Here is a 12,305-nt window from a genome sequence, read left to right as displayed (position 1 = left end):
TGGTGCAATAGGTTAAGAATCTGACTGCAATGGCTTGGATTCCTGCAGAGACAAGGGTTTAATCCCTGGCCCTGCACAGTGGATTAAAAGATCCGGCACCACTGCAGCTGTGGGGTAGGTTGCAGCTGCAGCTCAGATTCAATCCCTGGCCTAGGAACTGCCATATGCCGCAAGTGTGGCCATAAAATAAATTAGTTAAATTAAATAGTGAGAAAGGAGACCAATTCTTTGGAAATTCTTGATGTCTCGATTACTTTCAGATTGATTTATTTGAGCTCATCTATTCCCTTCCTTTGGGAATACTTCTATGCAGCAGTGGTATCTGACAGGACAGGAGAGGCAAATTGGATTTACATCATTTTGTTAGTATCTGCTCTGTCCATGGCTACAGTCAGTAAGGGAACTAGCCAAAATTCAGTCCCCAAATAATTCCTGATCATAATGGCCCTTTTTAAACATTACTCACATTTTTCTTATAATCTTATCCTTTGTTACATAAACCCTCCCAGATGTCTCCTTCAACCTTCTTCTGCAGTGGAAACATATTGCTCTAATTACTCTGTACCTCACTTGCATATAGTTTTCTCATTATAACATTATCATATATATATATATATACATATATATATATATTTTAGGGCCACACCCACAGCATATGGAGGTTCCCAGACTAGGGGGTCCAATCGGAGCTGCAGCTGCTGCCCTACACTACAGCTCACAGCAACACCAGATCCCTGAACCACCAAGTGAGGCCAGCCGTCAAACCTGCATCCTCATAGACACTAGTCGGGTTTGTTGCCACTGAGCCACAACAGGAACTCCCATTATCATAATTTGAGCAGACACTTTGTCCACGTATTTGAGAGAGACCCATTCTCAGTTCAGTTCTGGCTGAGTCTTTAGCTTTGCTTGGTGGCTTCTTAAAACTTATTTCTCTTTTTGGTCATCTATTTTGCAGAGGATATACATTTTGCAGGTCCGCATTTGCCTTTGCCTCATTTATCTACTTCTCCTCAGGGCCTTTTTGACCTATGCCTTTTATCTAAATTTAATGTATCTCATTTTTATTTCTGCTAGCCAACCTTGCTGTCTTCCCCTCCTTCAATACAAATATTTTATCATCGGATCCCTATTGTCTATTTTGAAATGTAGACTATACATTTGGACTAGAGATGCCCCATCCCTTTGGGAGGCCATATTGTACAGTTGGACTTTGAAGTTAATAGACCTAGGTTTAAATCCCAATTCAGTGACTTACCAAATGTGACAGTGGCAAGTTACTTAACTTTGCTGGCCCTCTGAACTCTGCTGTGTTCAGAAGAATAAATAAATTCCACAGAGTGACAATAAAAGAATAAATTCCACAGTGACAATAGAGGTTAGTGAGCAGGCACACTTAGCATGGTGTCACCTGGACTGAGCTCAGCGAATGGTCACTGTATTATAAATGTTCTTTTCTCTCCATGGACTAATAGATTATCAGCTTGCTGCTTACTCATGCTTATAGCATGTCTGGTACCAGTGGGGAGAAATTAGAAAGTCATAGGATGAGTACAGTGTAACATCCTAACAACTGGCTGCCCTCTAGAGGAATGGTCTGGCTTGTGAGTTACAGCGTTCCCCTCTCCCCCATCCTCACCTGCCCCATCAATTAGTTATTCAACTTGTAGCTAAATATGGATGCAAACAAGAGATTCGTGATGTAAACAGAGAGGTTAGGACGGAAAAAGTCTTAGGGTTTCAGATCATTTATCATAAATACTGAGCTCTATTAACACAGTAGGACAAAAAATAAAGGGAGACAGTACAAAACAGTGTTACCTATAAGGCCAGCTCAAGGTCCATGAACCTTTGACCCCAGCTCTTGGGGAGCCGAGTCTGAGGGGCCTGTGGTACGCTTGCTTCTCTAGGAAGTGACCCACCTTCAGTGGCTGTCCTGCACCACCGAATTGCCCAGGCCACCTGTATGAGATTAGTGACCATTTTTGGTGGGAAACCCTAAATGTAATTAATGTGAGTTATGGTTCAGATAACCAACCTGCAGGATTATTTTCTTTTATTGTAATTTGGAAAAGCACCTCACTGCGGGCTCTTGATTTACATCCATTAAAGGGTGGATGTAAATCATTTTACTTTTAGGCTTCCCATGCCCCCCGCCCCACTTCTGCAAGAGCACATGGAGGTATGGAGCAGGGGAAAGGATCCTGACATTCTTGTTTATTCCCATAGGAACTGGCTCTCTGCAGATACCAAGGAGGAGCGGGATCTCTGGATGCAAAAACTCAATCAAGTTCTTGTTGATATTCGCCTCTGGCAACCTGATGCTTGCTATAAACCTATTGGAAAGCCTTAAACTATGGGACATTTCCATGTTATATAGAGGTTTTCTGACTTATGTCATAAATGTATCTTAAGAGCATCAGATTTGCTGATTACATTTTATGCTTTAAGTATGAAAGGGTATGTGCCAATATTCATTCACTACATATTATACAGTATTTATATCTTTTGTATGTAAAACGTCACCTGATTTCTCTTGTTATTCATAAATGACTGGAAGAAAAAATTTATTATAGTTGATTTTGCTAAATTTTAAAAGTTTCATTTACCTATAAATCTAATTACTCAATTATTCATGGTAAAAATTTTCTTAGAGTAAGAAATTCTGAGTTGCCCTCTTGGAGCCGTGGGTCTCAAAGTAGGAAAGATCTTTCAGGGCTGGAGACAAAAATTTGACTTGATCATCTTTTCTCTAGCCTCAGTACTTTTTTCTGAAGGTTGTAGTCATTTATGGATCCTAATATATCTTGTTACTAGATACTGAGAAAAAATTCCAAGGGACTTTGGAGAAACATGTCTAGTAACGGAGGTAAGAACTTTTTCAAAATAGCAAATGTATGTTAGTTTAAAGCTTAAGGCTGCCTTCAAATAAGAGATGTGGACAATGGGGGTTATTGTATGAGATTTGGGGGTTAAATGTTTTATTTAGAAGACTTAATAATCACATGGTTTACATTTACTCAGTTACTATAGATGCTGTGTGGTGCACATTTTCATGGAATACAGGCTTTTAAAAACAACGGATTTTTGCTATATTGCTTACAGACTCCTCAAATAATACTTGGTAAATTAGTTTCTCCTGCTCTTATAACAAGAACAAATGTAAATTAAAGAATCTTTATATAAGAAAAGTAAACTTTACCAAGCTGCTATGGACTAATACTTTGCTTGCCAAAGTTCTTGTCTTTTTTTTTTTTTTTTTTCTTTTTTCACATCCATGTAGGACAGTGTTTAGGAACTCATTAGGAAAATCATCTGAAAAACTGTTAAGTCATATATTACCTTTAAAAGCCTAATGCCTTTTTTTAATTATAAAATATTGTAAAGCATGGTCTCAAGTTTAAGTACACTTTGAATTTTTTCTTTGAATTGTTAAAGTTATTGATGGTTTCATTTATAAACACTAAATTCTGTCACTTCCTGTCATTTTATCTTCTATTCATTCAAATATGTTTTTTCTTATGTGTATTATAAAAAAATATATTTTATGATCTCCTACCTAAATAAATACTTGCAAATGGCTTCAGGAATCAGCTCTTTGAGAAATACTATTAAAATATGGGGTGTGGGTGCTCTGCATTCCTAGGCTGCGGGCTTCTTAAGGGGACTGTACTGACTTAGTGGAGGTGTCTCATCTTTTTACCCCTGGCCCAGTATTCAGCCCTCTGTGTGTTCTTAGAGGCCCTGCTGAATGAGGAGGGGGACAAAGGGTCCATTACTGAGGCATTTCAGCAGAATGTGCTACCTGGACGCACATTGCAGGAGATGAAGGCTGATTCCCAGGTGCTTAGCAGAGACTGAGTGGATAAGGAACATCACCAGCCAAAACGGGGAGGAGGTTTGGCGGGCTTGATAACAGGGTACCTTTTATTTATTTACAGACTTGTGTTTGTTTTTGAATAGTCCTATGTCATTACTTAAAATCCCAAAGACACAAAGAAGTATGTCTTTTCCTCTTGTTACAACCACTTTTGCCAATTTGGGGGTGTCCTCCTAGAGAGATTCTATGCATATTACATCGACATTGTTCTCTTCTTTCGTTCATTAAAAATATCCATACAGGACTTCCCCATCATGGGACAGCAGAAACGAATCCAACTAGGAACCATAAGGTTGCGGATTCAATCCCTGGCTTCGTTCAGTGGGTTAAGGATCTGGCATTGCTGTGGCTGTGGTGTAGACTGGCAGCTGTAGCTCTGGTTGGACCCTCAGCCTGGGAACCTCCATATGCCATGGGTGAGGCCCTAAAAAGAAAAAAATATATATATATCCATACATACTGTTTGTTGTAAGTTAAAAAAGCACAACAGTATCTCTTAGCAAACACTGTATCTTAGATATACAGAAGTTACATAATGTTCAGTTTTAGAAGAAATTGAAACTGATTGTGAAACATACATTAGAAATACGTTTCACCAGAGGACAAGATGGCGGAGGAGTAGGGGGACATGCTCGCCCTCTCCCACAAACACAACAAAAAAAGCACATCTACAGAATAAATGACTCACACAGAACAGCAACCAATCGCTGGCAGAGGAACCTAAACTCCAATAACGGCAAGAAGTTCGTGACATTACTGGGCAGAACGGGAGAAAAGAGGAGAGTGAGAGAAGGTGAATCCCAGCGGGACGGGCGCTCCCGAAAGGGAACTGTGGAGGAGAAAGGGATCCCGCACCCTGGAAAGTCACCTACACGGGGGGAAGATCAAACGAACCGGAGGAATCTCCAGATGCAGAGAAGAGTGTAGCAGTAAGTTGGAGTACGGAAAAGCTGATCAAGAACTGAACGGACCATCTGAACTACGGGCACAGTCACCAAAAATTGAGATGCCTGGGTGGGGGCTGGGCACCGAGTCCTCGGCTCCAGAGGTTAGTCCCCGGGAAAGGCCAGGGGACGCCTGGGTGGGGGGCTGGGCACCGAGACCTCAGCTCCAGAGGTTAGTCCCCAAGAATGGGCTGGGGGGGCAGGGTGGAGCGGAAACTGCTTGGGAGGTCTAGAAACCATTTGATGGGGCAGAGACTGCCTGGGAGACTAGAAAACAAAGCTGTTGCAGAGGAAGGGAGCAATACTCCAGGGGCGGGGAAGTGGAAAGCCACATCAGAGGGAACCTGGGAGAAGAGCCTGGTCTGTGCCCGTGCTGGGGAGGGGAGAGAAGGGGTGGGTCCCCATAGAATACCCCCCACGCCACAGCAAGCTTACAGGCCTGCTAGCTAGCTGAAAGCTGTGCTTCCCAGTGCATCCCCTCCCCCCACCCCCACCACCACCTACGCTCTCAATGAAACTGGGGCTGCCTGCCATCCAGGAGGGCTGGCCTCAACAATTGCCTGAAGCCTACCACCGCAGGGGCTGTCCCTGCACGGGCCTGCTTGCCCTTTGGAGGGGCTACACTTCTGCAGAGCAGCGCTAAACACCACCAGCCCCCGAGAAAAGGCCTGCACCCCAGAAAAGCTAGAACAAGCCTAGCCAGGCCGTGAATAGATCTGCCTAATTCTCGGACGGTTTTTCTGAGTCAGGCTGCCCCCGGGAGGAGCCTCTTGGATTTCCAGTGGCCCTGCTACCCGCCCAAGCCCCCAGGGGGTGCCAAGCTCTAGAGGATCAGCTGCATAGGACTGCCAGCTCCAGGCAGGACGCCCTGCAGCCCAGAAAAGCTGCAACAAGCTTGGCCGAGCTGGGAAAAGATCTCAGACGGTCTTTCTGAGTCAGGCTGCCCCGGGGAGGAGCCTCTTGGGTTTCCAATGGCCCTGCTACCCGCCCAAGCCCCCAGAGGTTGCCCCACTCCCGCGGAATAGCTGCTCAGCACCACCAGCCCCCTAGAGGACCCCCTGCAGCCCAGAAAAGCTGCAACAAGCTTGGCCAGACTGTGAAAGGATCCGCCTACTTTCGCAGGCCATCCTTCTGAGTTGGGCTGCCTTAGGGAAGAGCCTCTTAGGTTCTCAGTGACCCAGATAGCTGCTCCAGCCCCCAGGGGGTGCTGCACTCCTGAGGAACAGCTGCCCAACACCGCCAACCCCCTGCAAGAACCCCACAGCCTAAAAACACCAGAGCAAGCTCTGCATGACCAAGTGAAATCTGCTACCATCGCGGTGTGGACCTCCCAGTCCTGTCTGCCCTCAGGAAGTCCTCCTTTGCTTCAAAGAAACACTGTTAGCCCCATCAACACTCCAGAAAAGCCACACTGCCTCAAAAAAGATTGACCAACAATGCCAGCCCTCAGGAAATATTCCACGGCAGTGACAAGGCAAACACTGCCCGATAACGGAGAGTACAACTCCCTCAGGAGAAAGAAAACAACAAGCAAGATGAAGAAGCTGAGAAACCACCCCCAGTCAAACCAACAGGAAAACTCACCTAAAACAGTCAACAATGAAACAGATCTCTGCAGTCTGACAGACCTGGAATTCAAAAGAGAAATACTGAAAATACTGAAGGAATTAAGAGAAGATATGAGCAGTAATACAGATACCCTCAGAAAGGAACTAGAAAATATAAGGAGGAGCCAAGAAAAACTAGAACATTCATTTGCAGAGATGCAAACTGAACTAAGGGCAGTAAAAACCAGAATGAATAATGCAGAAGAACGAATTAGTGATATGGAAGATAGAATAATGGAAATCACTCAATCCGGTCAACAGACAGAAAACTGAATCAAAAAACTGGAAAGCAATATAAGAGATCTGTGGGATAATATAAAGCGGGCCAACCTACGCATAATAGGAATTCCAGAAGGAGTAGAAAAAGATAAGGGGATGGAAAATATATTTGAAGAAATTATCGCTGCAAACTTCCCAAATCTAAAGGATACTGGGTTCAAGATACAAGAAGCACAGAGGGCCCAAACAAACTGAACCCAAACAGACCCACACCAAGACACATCATAATAAAAATGGCAAAAGTTAGTGATAAAGAGAGGATCCTAAAGGCAGCAAGAGAAAAACAGAATGTTACCTACAAGGGAACCCCCATAAGAATATCAGCTGATTTCTCTACAGAAACACTACAGGCCAGGAGGGAATGGAAAGAGATATTTAAAGTGCTAAAAGGAAAAAATATGCAACCTAGAATACTCTATCCAGCAAGAATATCATTTAAAATAGAAGGGGAAATAAAAATTTTTTCCAACAAACAAAAACTTAAAGAATACAGCAACACAAAACCCAGGTTAAAGGAAATATTGAAAGGGCTTCTCTAAACCAAAAAGAAAGGAAGGAAAGGGGAGAAAAAAGAAAAGAAAAAAAAAAAGAAGAAGAAGAACTAGGACTGAGGAAACCACAATCAGAGAGCAGTCACTCAAATAAGCCAGCATACAGATTTAATCATGAACATGCTTCAAACAAAATAAAATTAAAAAGAAAAAAATAAAAAAGAGTCATCAAAACCATAAAATGTGGGCAAGGGATGTTAGGAAATAAATAACCCTTTTTGTTTGTTTGTATGTTTCTCTTCTTAATTTTAATATAGTAATGAAGTGTTTGAACTTACAGGACCATCAGGCTAAAACACACAATTATGGGAAGGGGTTAGCATACGTAAAAAACAGGGCAACCACAAGCCAAAACCAAATATTGCATTTGCAAAAAATGAAAAAAAAAATACACTCAAGCAGATAATAACAGAAGACCATCCAACCAAAAAAAAAAAAAAAAAAAAAAAAGGAAGAATGGAGAACCATAGAATCAACTGGAACACGAGGTTCAAATGGCAATAAATAATCATCTATCAATTATCACCTTAAATGTCAATGGGCTGAACGCCCCAATCAAAAGACACAGAGTGGCTGAGTGGATAAAAGGGCAAAAACCTTCAATATGCTGCCTACAAGAAACTCACCTTAGGACAAAAGATACACATAGATTGAAAGTGAAAGGGTGGGGAAAAATATTTCACGCCAATAGACATGACAGAAAAGCAGGAGTCGCAACGCTCATATCAGACAAAATAGACTTTAAAACAAAAGGCATAAAGAAAGACAAAGAAGGACACTACTTAATGATTAAGGGATCCATCCAAGGAGAGGATGTGACTAGAAAGACAAAGAAGGACACTACTTAATGATTAAGGGATCCATCCAAGGAGAGGATGTGACTATCATCAACATATATGCCCCAAATATAGGAGCACCCAGATACATACAACAAATATTAACAGACATAAAGGGAGATATTGATGAGAATACAATCATAGTAGGAGACCTTAATACCCCCCTCACATCAATGGACAGATCCTCTAGACAGAAAACCAATAAAGCAACAGAGATCCTAAAGGAAACAATAATAGAAAAGTTAGACTTAATTGATATCTTCAGTACACTACATCCAAAAAAAGCAGAATACACATTCTTCTCAAATGCTCATGGAACATTCTCAAGAATCGACCACATATTGGGACACAAGGCTAATCTCAATAAATTTAGGAGCATAGAAATTATCTCAAGTATCTTCTCTGATCACCATGAAATTAGAAACCAAACATGGGAAAAGCAAAGAGAAAAAACCTACTACAAGGAGACTAAACAACATGCTACTAAAAAACCAATGGGTCAATGAGGAAATCAAGAAGGAAATTAAAAACTACCTTGAAACAAATGATAATGAAGACACAACCTCTCAAAATCTATGGGATGCTGCGAAAGCAGTGCTCAGAGGGAAATTTATAGCAATACAGGCCTTTCTCAAAAAAGAAGAAAGATCCCAAATTGACAACTTAACCCTCCACCTAAACGAATTAGAAAAAGAACAAAAAAGTCCTAAAGTCAGCAGAAGGAAGGAAATTATAAAGATCAAAGAAGAAATCAATAAAATAGAGACTCAAAAAACAATAGAGAAAATTAATAAAACCAAGAGCTGGTTCTTTGAAAAGGTGAACAAAATTGACACACCCCTGGCCAGACTCACTAAAAAGAGGAGAGAAAGAACCCAAATAACCAAAATTATAAATAAAAAAGGAGAAATCACAACGGATACAGCAGAAATACAAAAAACCATAAGAGAATACTATGAACAACTATACGGCAACAAGTTTGACAATCTGGAAGAAATGGATAATTTTCTAGAATCTTACAGCCTGCCAAAACTGACTCAAGTAGAAACAGACCAACTGAACAGACCAATCACGAGAAATGAAATTGAAGAGGTCATAAAATCACTCCCTACAAATAAAAGTCCAGGACCAGATGGCTTCACAGGTGAATTTTATCAAACATATAAAGAGGAATTGGTGCCCATCCTCCTTAAACTCTTTCAAAAGGTTGAAGAAGAAGGAATACTCCCAAAGACATTCTATGAGGCCACCATCACCCTCATTCCAAAACCAGACAGAGATACCACCAAAAAAGAAAACTATCGCCCAATATCATTGATGAACATAGATGCAAAAATTCTCAACAAAATCTTAGCCAACCGAATCCAACAACATACCAAAAAAATTATACACCATGACCAGGTTGGGTTCATCCCAGGTTCACAAGGATGGTTCAACATACGCAAATCAATCAGCATCATACACCACATTAACAAAAAAAAAGAGTCAAAAATCATATGATCATCTCAATAGACGCAGAAAAAGCATTTGACAAAGTTCAACATCCATTCATGATCAAGACCCTCGCCAAAGTGGGTATAGAGGGAACATTCCTGAATATAATCAAAGTCATTTATGATAAACCCACAGCAAATATAATCCTCAATGGGGAAAAACTGAAAGCCTTCTCACTCAAATCTGGAACAAGACAGGGATGCCCACTCTCACCACTGCTCTTCAACATAGTTTTGGAAGTCCTGGCCACAGCAATTAGACAAACAAAAGAAATAAAAGGCATCCATATAGGAAGAGAAGAGATCAAACTGTCACTGTATGCAGATGACATGATACTATACCTAGAAAACCCTAAGGACTCAACCCCAAAACTCCTTGAACTGATTAATAAATTCAGCAAAGTGGCAGGATATAAGATTAACATTCAGAAGTCAGTTGCATTTCTGTATACCAGCAATGAAACATTAGAAAAGGAATACAAAAATACGATACCTTTTAAAATCGCACCTCACAAAATCAAATACCTCGGAATACACCTGACCAAGGAGGTAAAGGACCTATATGCCGAGAACTATAAAACTTTAATCAAAGAAATCAAAGAAGATGTAAAGAAATGGAAAGATATTCCATGCTCCTGGATTGGGAAAATCAATAGTGTAAAAATGGCCATACTACCCAAAGCAATCTACAGATTCAATGCAATCCCTATCACATTACCCACGACATTTTTCACAGAACTAGAACAAACAATCCTAACATTTATATGGAACCACAAAAGACCCAGAATCGCCAAAGCAATCCTGAGAAACAAAAAAACAAGCAGGAGGCATCACTCTCCCAGACTTCAAGAAATACTACAAAGCCACAGTCATCAAAACAGTGTGGTACTGGTATCAAAACAGACAGACAGACCAATGGAACAGAATAGAGAATCCGGAAATAAACCCTGATACCTATGGTCAATTTATCTTTGACAAGGGAGGCAAGAACATAAAATGGGAAAAAGAAAGTCTATTCAGCAAGCATTGCTGGGAAACCTGGACAGCTGCATGCAAAGCAATGAAACTAGAACACACCCTCACACCATACACAAAAATAAACTCCAAATGGCTGAAAGACTTAAATATACGACAGGACACCATCAAACTCCTAGAAGAAAACATAGGCAAAACACTCTCTGACATCAACATCATGAATATTTTCTCAGGGCAGTCTCCCAAAGCAATAGAAATTAGAGCAAAAATAAACCCATGGGACCTCATCAAACTGAAAAGCTTTTGCACAGCAAAGGAAACCAAAAAGAAAACAAAAAGACAACTTACAGAATGGGAGAAAATCGTTTCAAATGATGCAACGGACAAGGGCTTAATCTCTAGAATATATAAGCAACTTATACAACTCAACAGCAAAAAAACCAATCAATCAATGGAAAAATGGGCAAAAGACCTGAATAGACATTTCTCCAAAGAAGATATACAGATGGCCAACAAACACATGAAAAAATGCTCAACATCGCTGATTATAAGAGAAATGCAAATCAAAACTACCATGAGATACCACCTCACACCAGTCAGAATGGCCATCATTAATAAATCCACAAATAACAAGTGCTGGAGGGGCTGTGGAGAAAAGGGAACCCTCCTGCACTGCTGGTGGGAATGTCAACTGGTACAGCCACTATGGAGAACAGTTTGGAGATACCTTAGAAATCTATACATAGAACTTCCATATGACCCCGCAATCCCACTCTTGGGCATCTATCCGGACAAAACCCTACTTAAAAGAGACACGTGCACCCGCATGTTCATTGCAGCACTATTCACAATAGCCAGGACATGGAAACAACCCAAATGTCCATCGACAGATGATTAGATTCGGAAGAAGTGGTATATATACACAATGGAATACTACTCAGCCATAAAAAAGAATGACATAATGCCATTTGCAGCAACATGGATGGAACTAGAGAATCTCATCCTGAGTGAAATGAGCCAGAAAGACAAAGACAAATACCATATGATATCACTTATAATTGGAATCTAATATCCAGCACAAATGAACATCTCCTCAGAAAAGAAAATCATGGACTTGGAGAAGAGACTTGTGGCTGCCTGATGGGAGGGGGAGGGAGTGGGAGGGATCGGGAGCTTGGGCTTATCAGACACAGCTTAGAATAGATTTACAAGGAGATCCTGCTGAATAGCATTGAGAACTATGTCTAGATACTCATGTTGCAACAGAAGAAAGGCTGGGGGAAAAATGTAATTGTAATGTAGACATGTAAGGATAACCTGACCCCCTTGCTGTACAGTGAGAAAATAAAAAAATATATATATAAAAAAAGAAATACATCATAAACAGTGGAAAATACTGCTCTGAAAAGTTCATTGTCATATGCCTAGGGGGATTGTTGAAACCATTATAGTCGATAAGATCATCCAGAGAGTAGGATGTGGAAAGAGAAGCAAGAACAAAGAGAACATGATCTTTAGGGGAAAAGTGAAAAGAGAGAAGCTGATGATTATTTTCCATGAAAGAAATACAAGAGTGATATTTGCTGAGACCGAAGTAGGAGCTTAAGATTTGGCCACAAAATCATAAAGTGTGTTCAACAAAACAACTGAAATTTGGAGTGGTCAATTCTGTGAAATGGTTCCGATGAAAAATCAGGTTATAACAAAATCCACAGAGGAAAAGAATGACGGATTTGATTG

At 40.8% G+C, this 12,305-nt stretch overlaps 2 protein-coding genes across 39 annotated transcripts in view; one reads left to right on the top strand and one right to left on the bottom strand.

The window, feature by feature from the left end:
- The window catches only part of ANLN (anillin, actin binding protein), a 170,984-nt gene extending 167,402 nt beyond the window's left edge, over nt 1–3,582 (top strand). For all 32 annotated transcript variants that reach the window (XM_085005786.1, XM_085005779.1, XM_085005782.1 and 29 more), the window contains one exon: nt 2,230–3,582. In XM_085005786.1, coding sequence (XP_084861912.1) covers nt 2,230–2,353 — 124 coding nt within the window. In that variant the 3' untranslated portion in view covers nt 2,354–3,582. The remainder of the gene's footprint in view (nt 1–2,229) is intronic.
- The window catches only part of MATCAP2 (microtubule associated tyrosine carboxypeptidase 2), a 174,225-nt gene that overhangs the window by 141,832 nt on the left and 20,088 nt on the right, over nt 1–12,305 (bottom strand). The gene's annotated exons all lie outside the window — the stretch shown is intronic.

This window comes from Sus scrofa, chromosome 18 (assembly GCF_054392235.1).
Source record: "Sus scrofa isolate SSC_HxYL_T2T_F1_AM1 chromosome 18, Sscrofa_HxYL_maternal_Yorkshire_Landrace_v2.0, whole genome shotgun sequence".
Classification (NCBI taxonomy): Eukaryota; Metazoa; Chordata; class Mammalia; order Artiodactyla; family Suidae; genus Sus; species Sus scrofa.
This window is presented reverse-complemented; position numbering and strand designations above follow the sequence as displayed.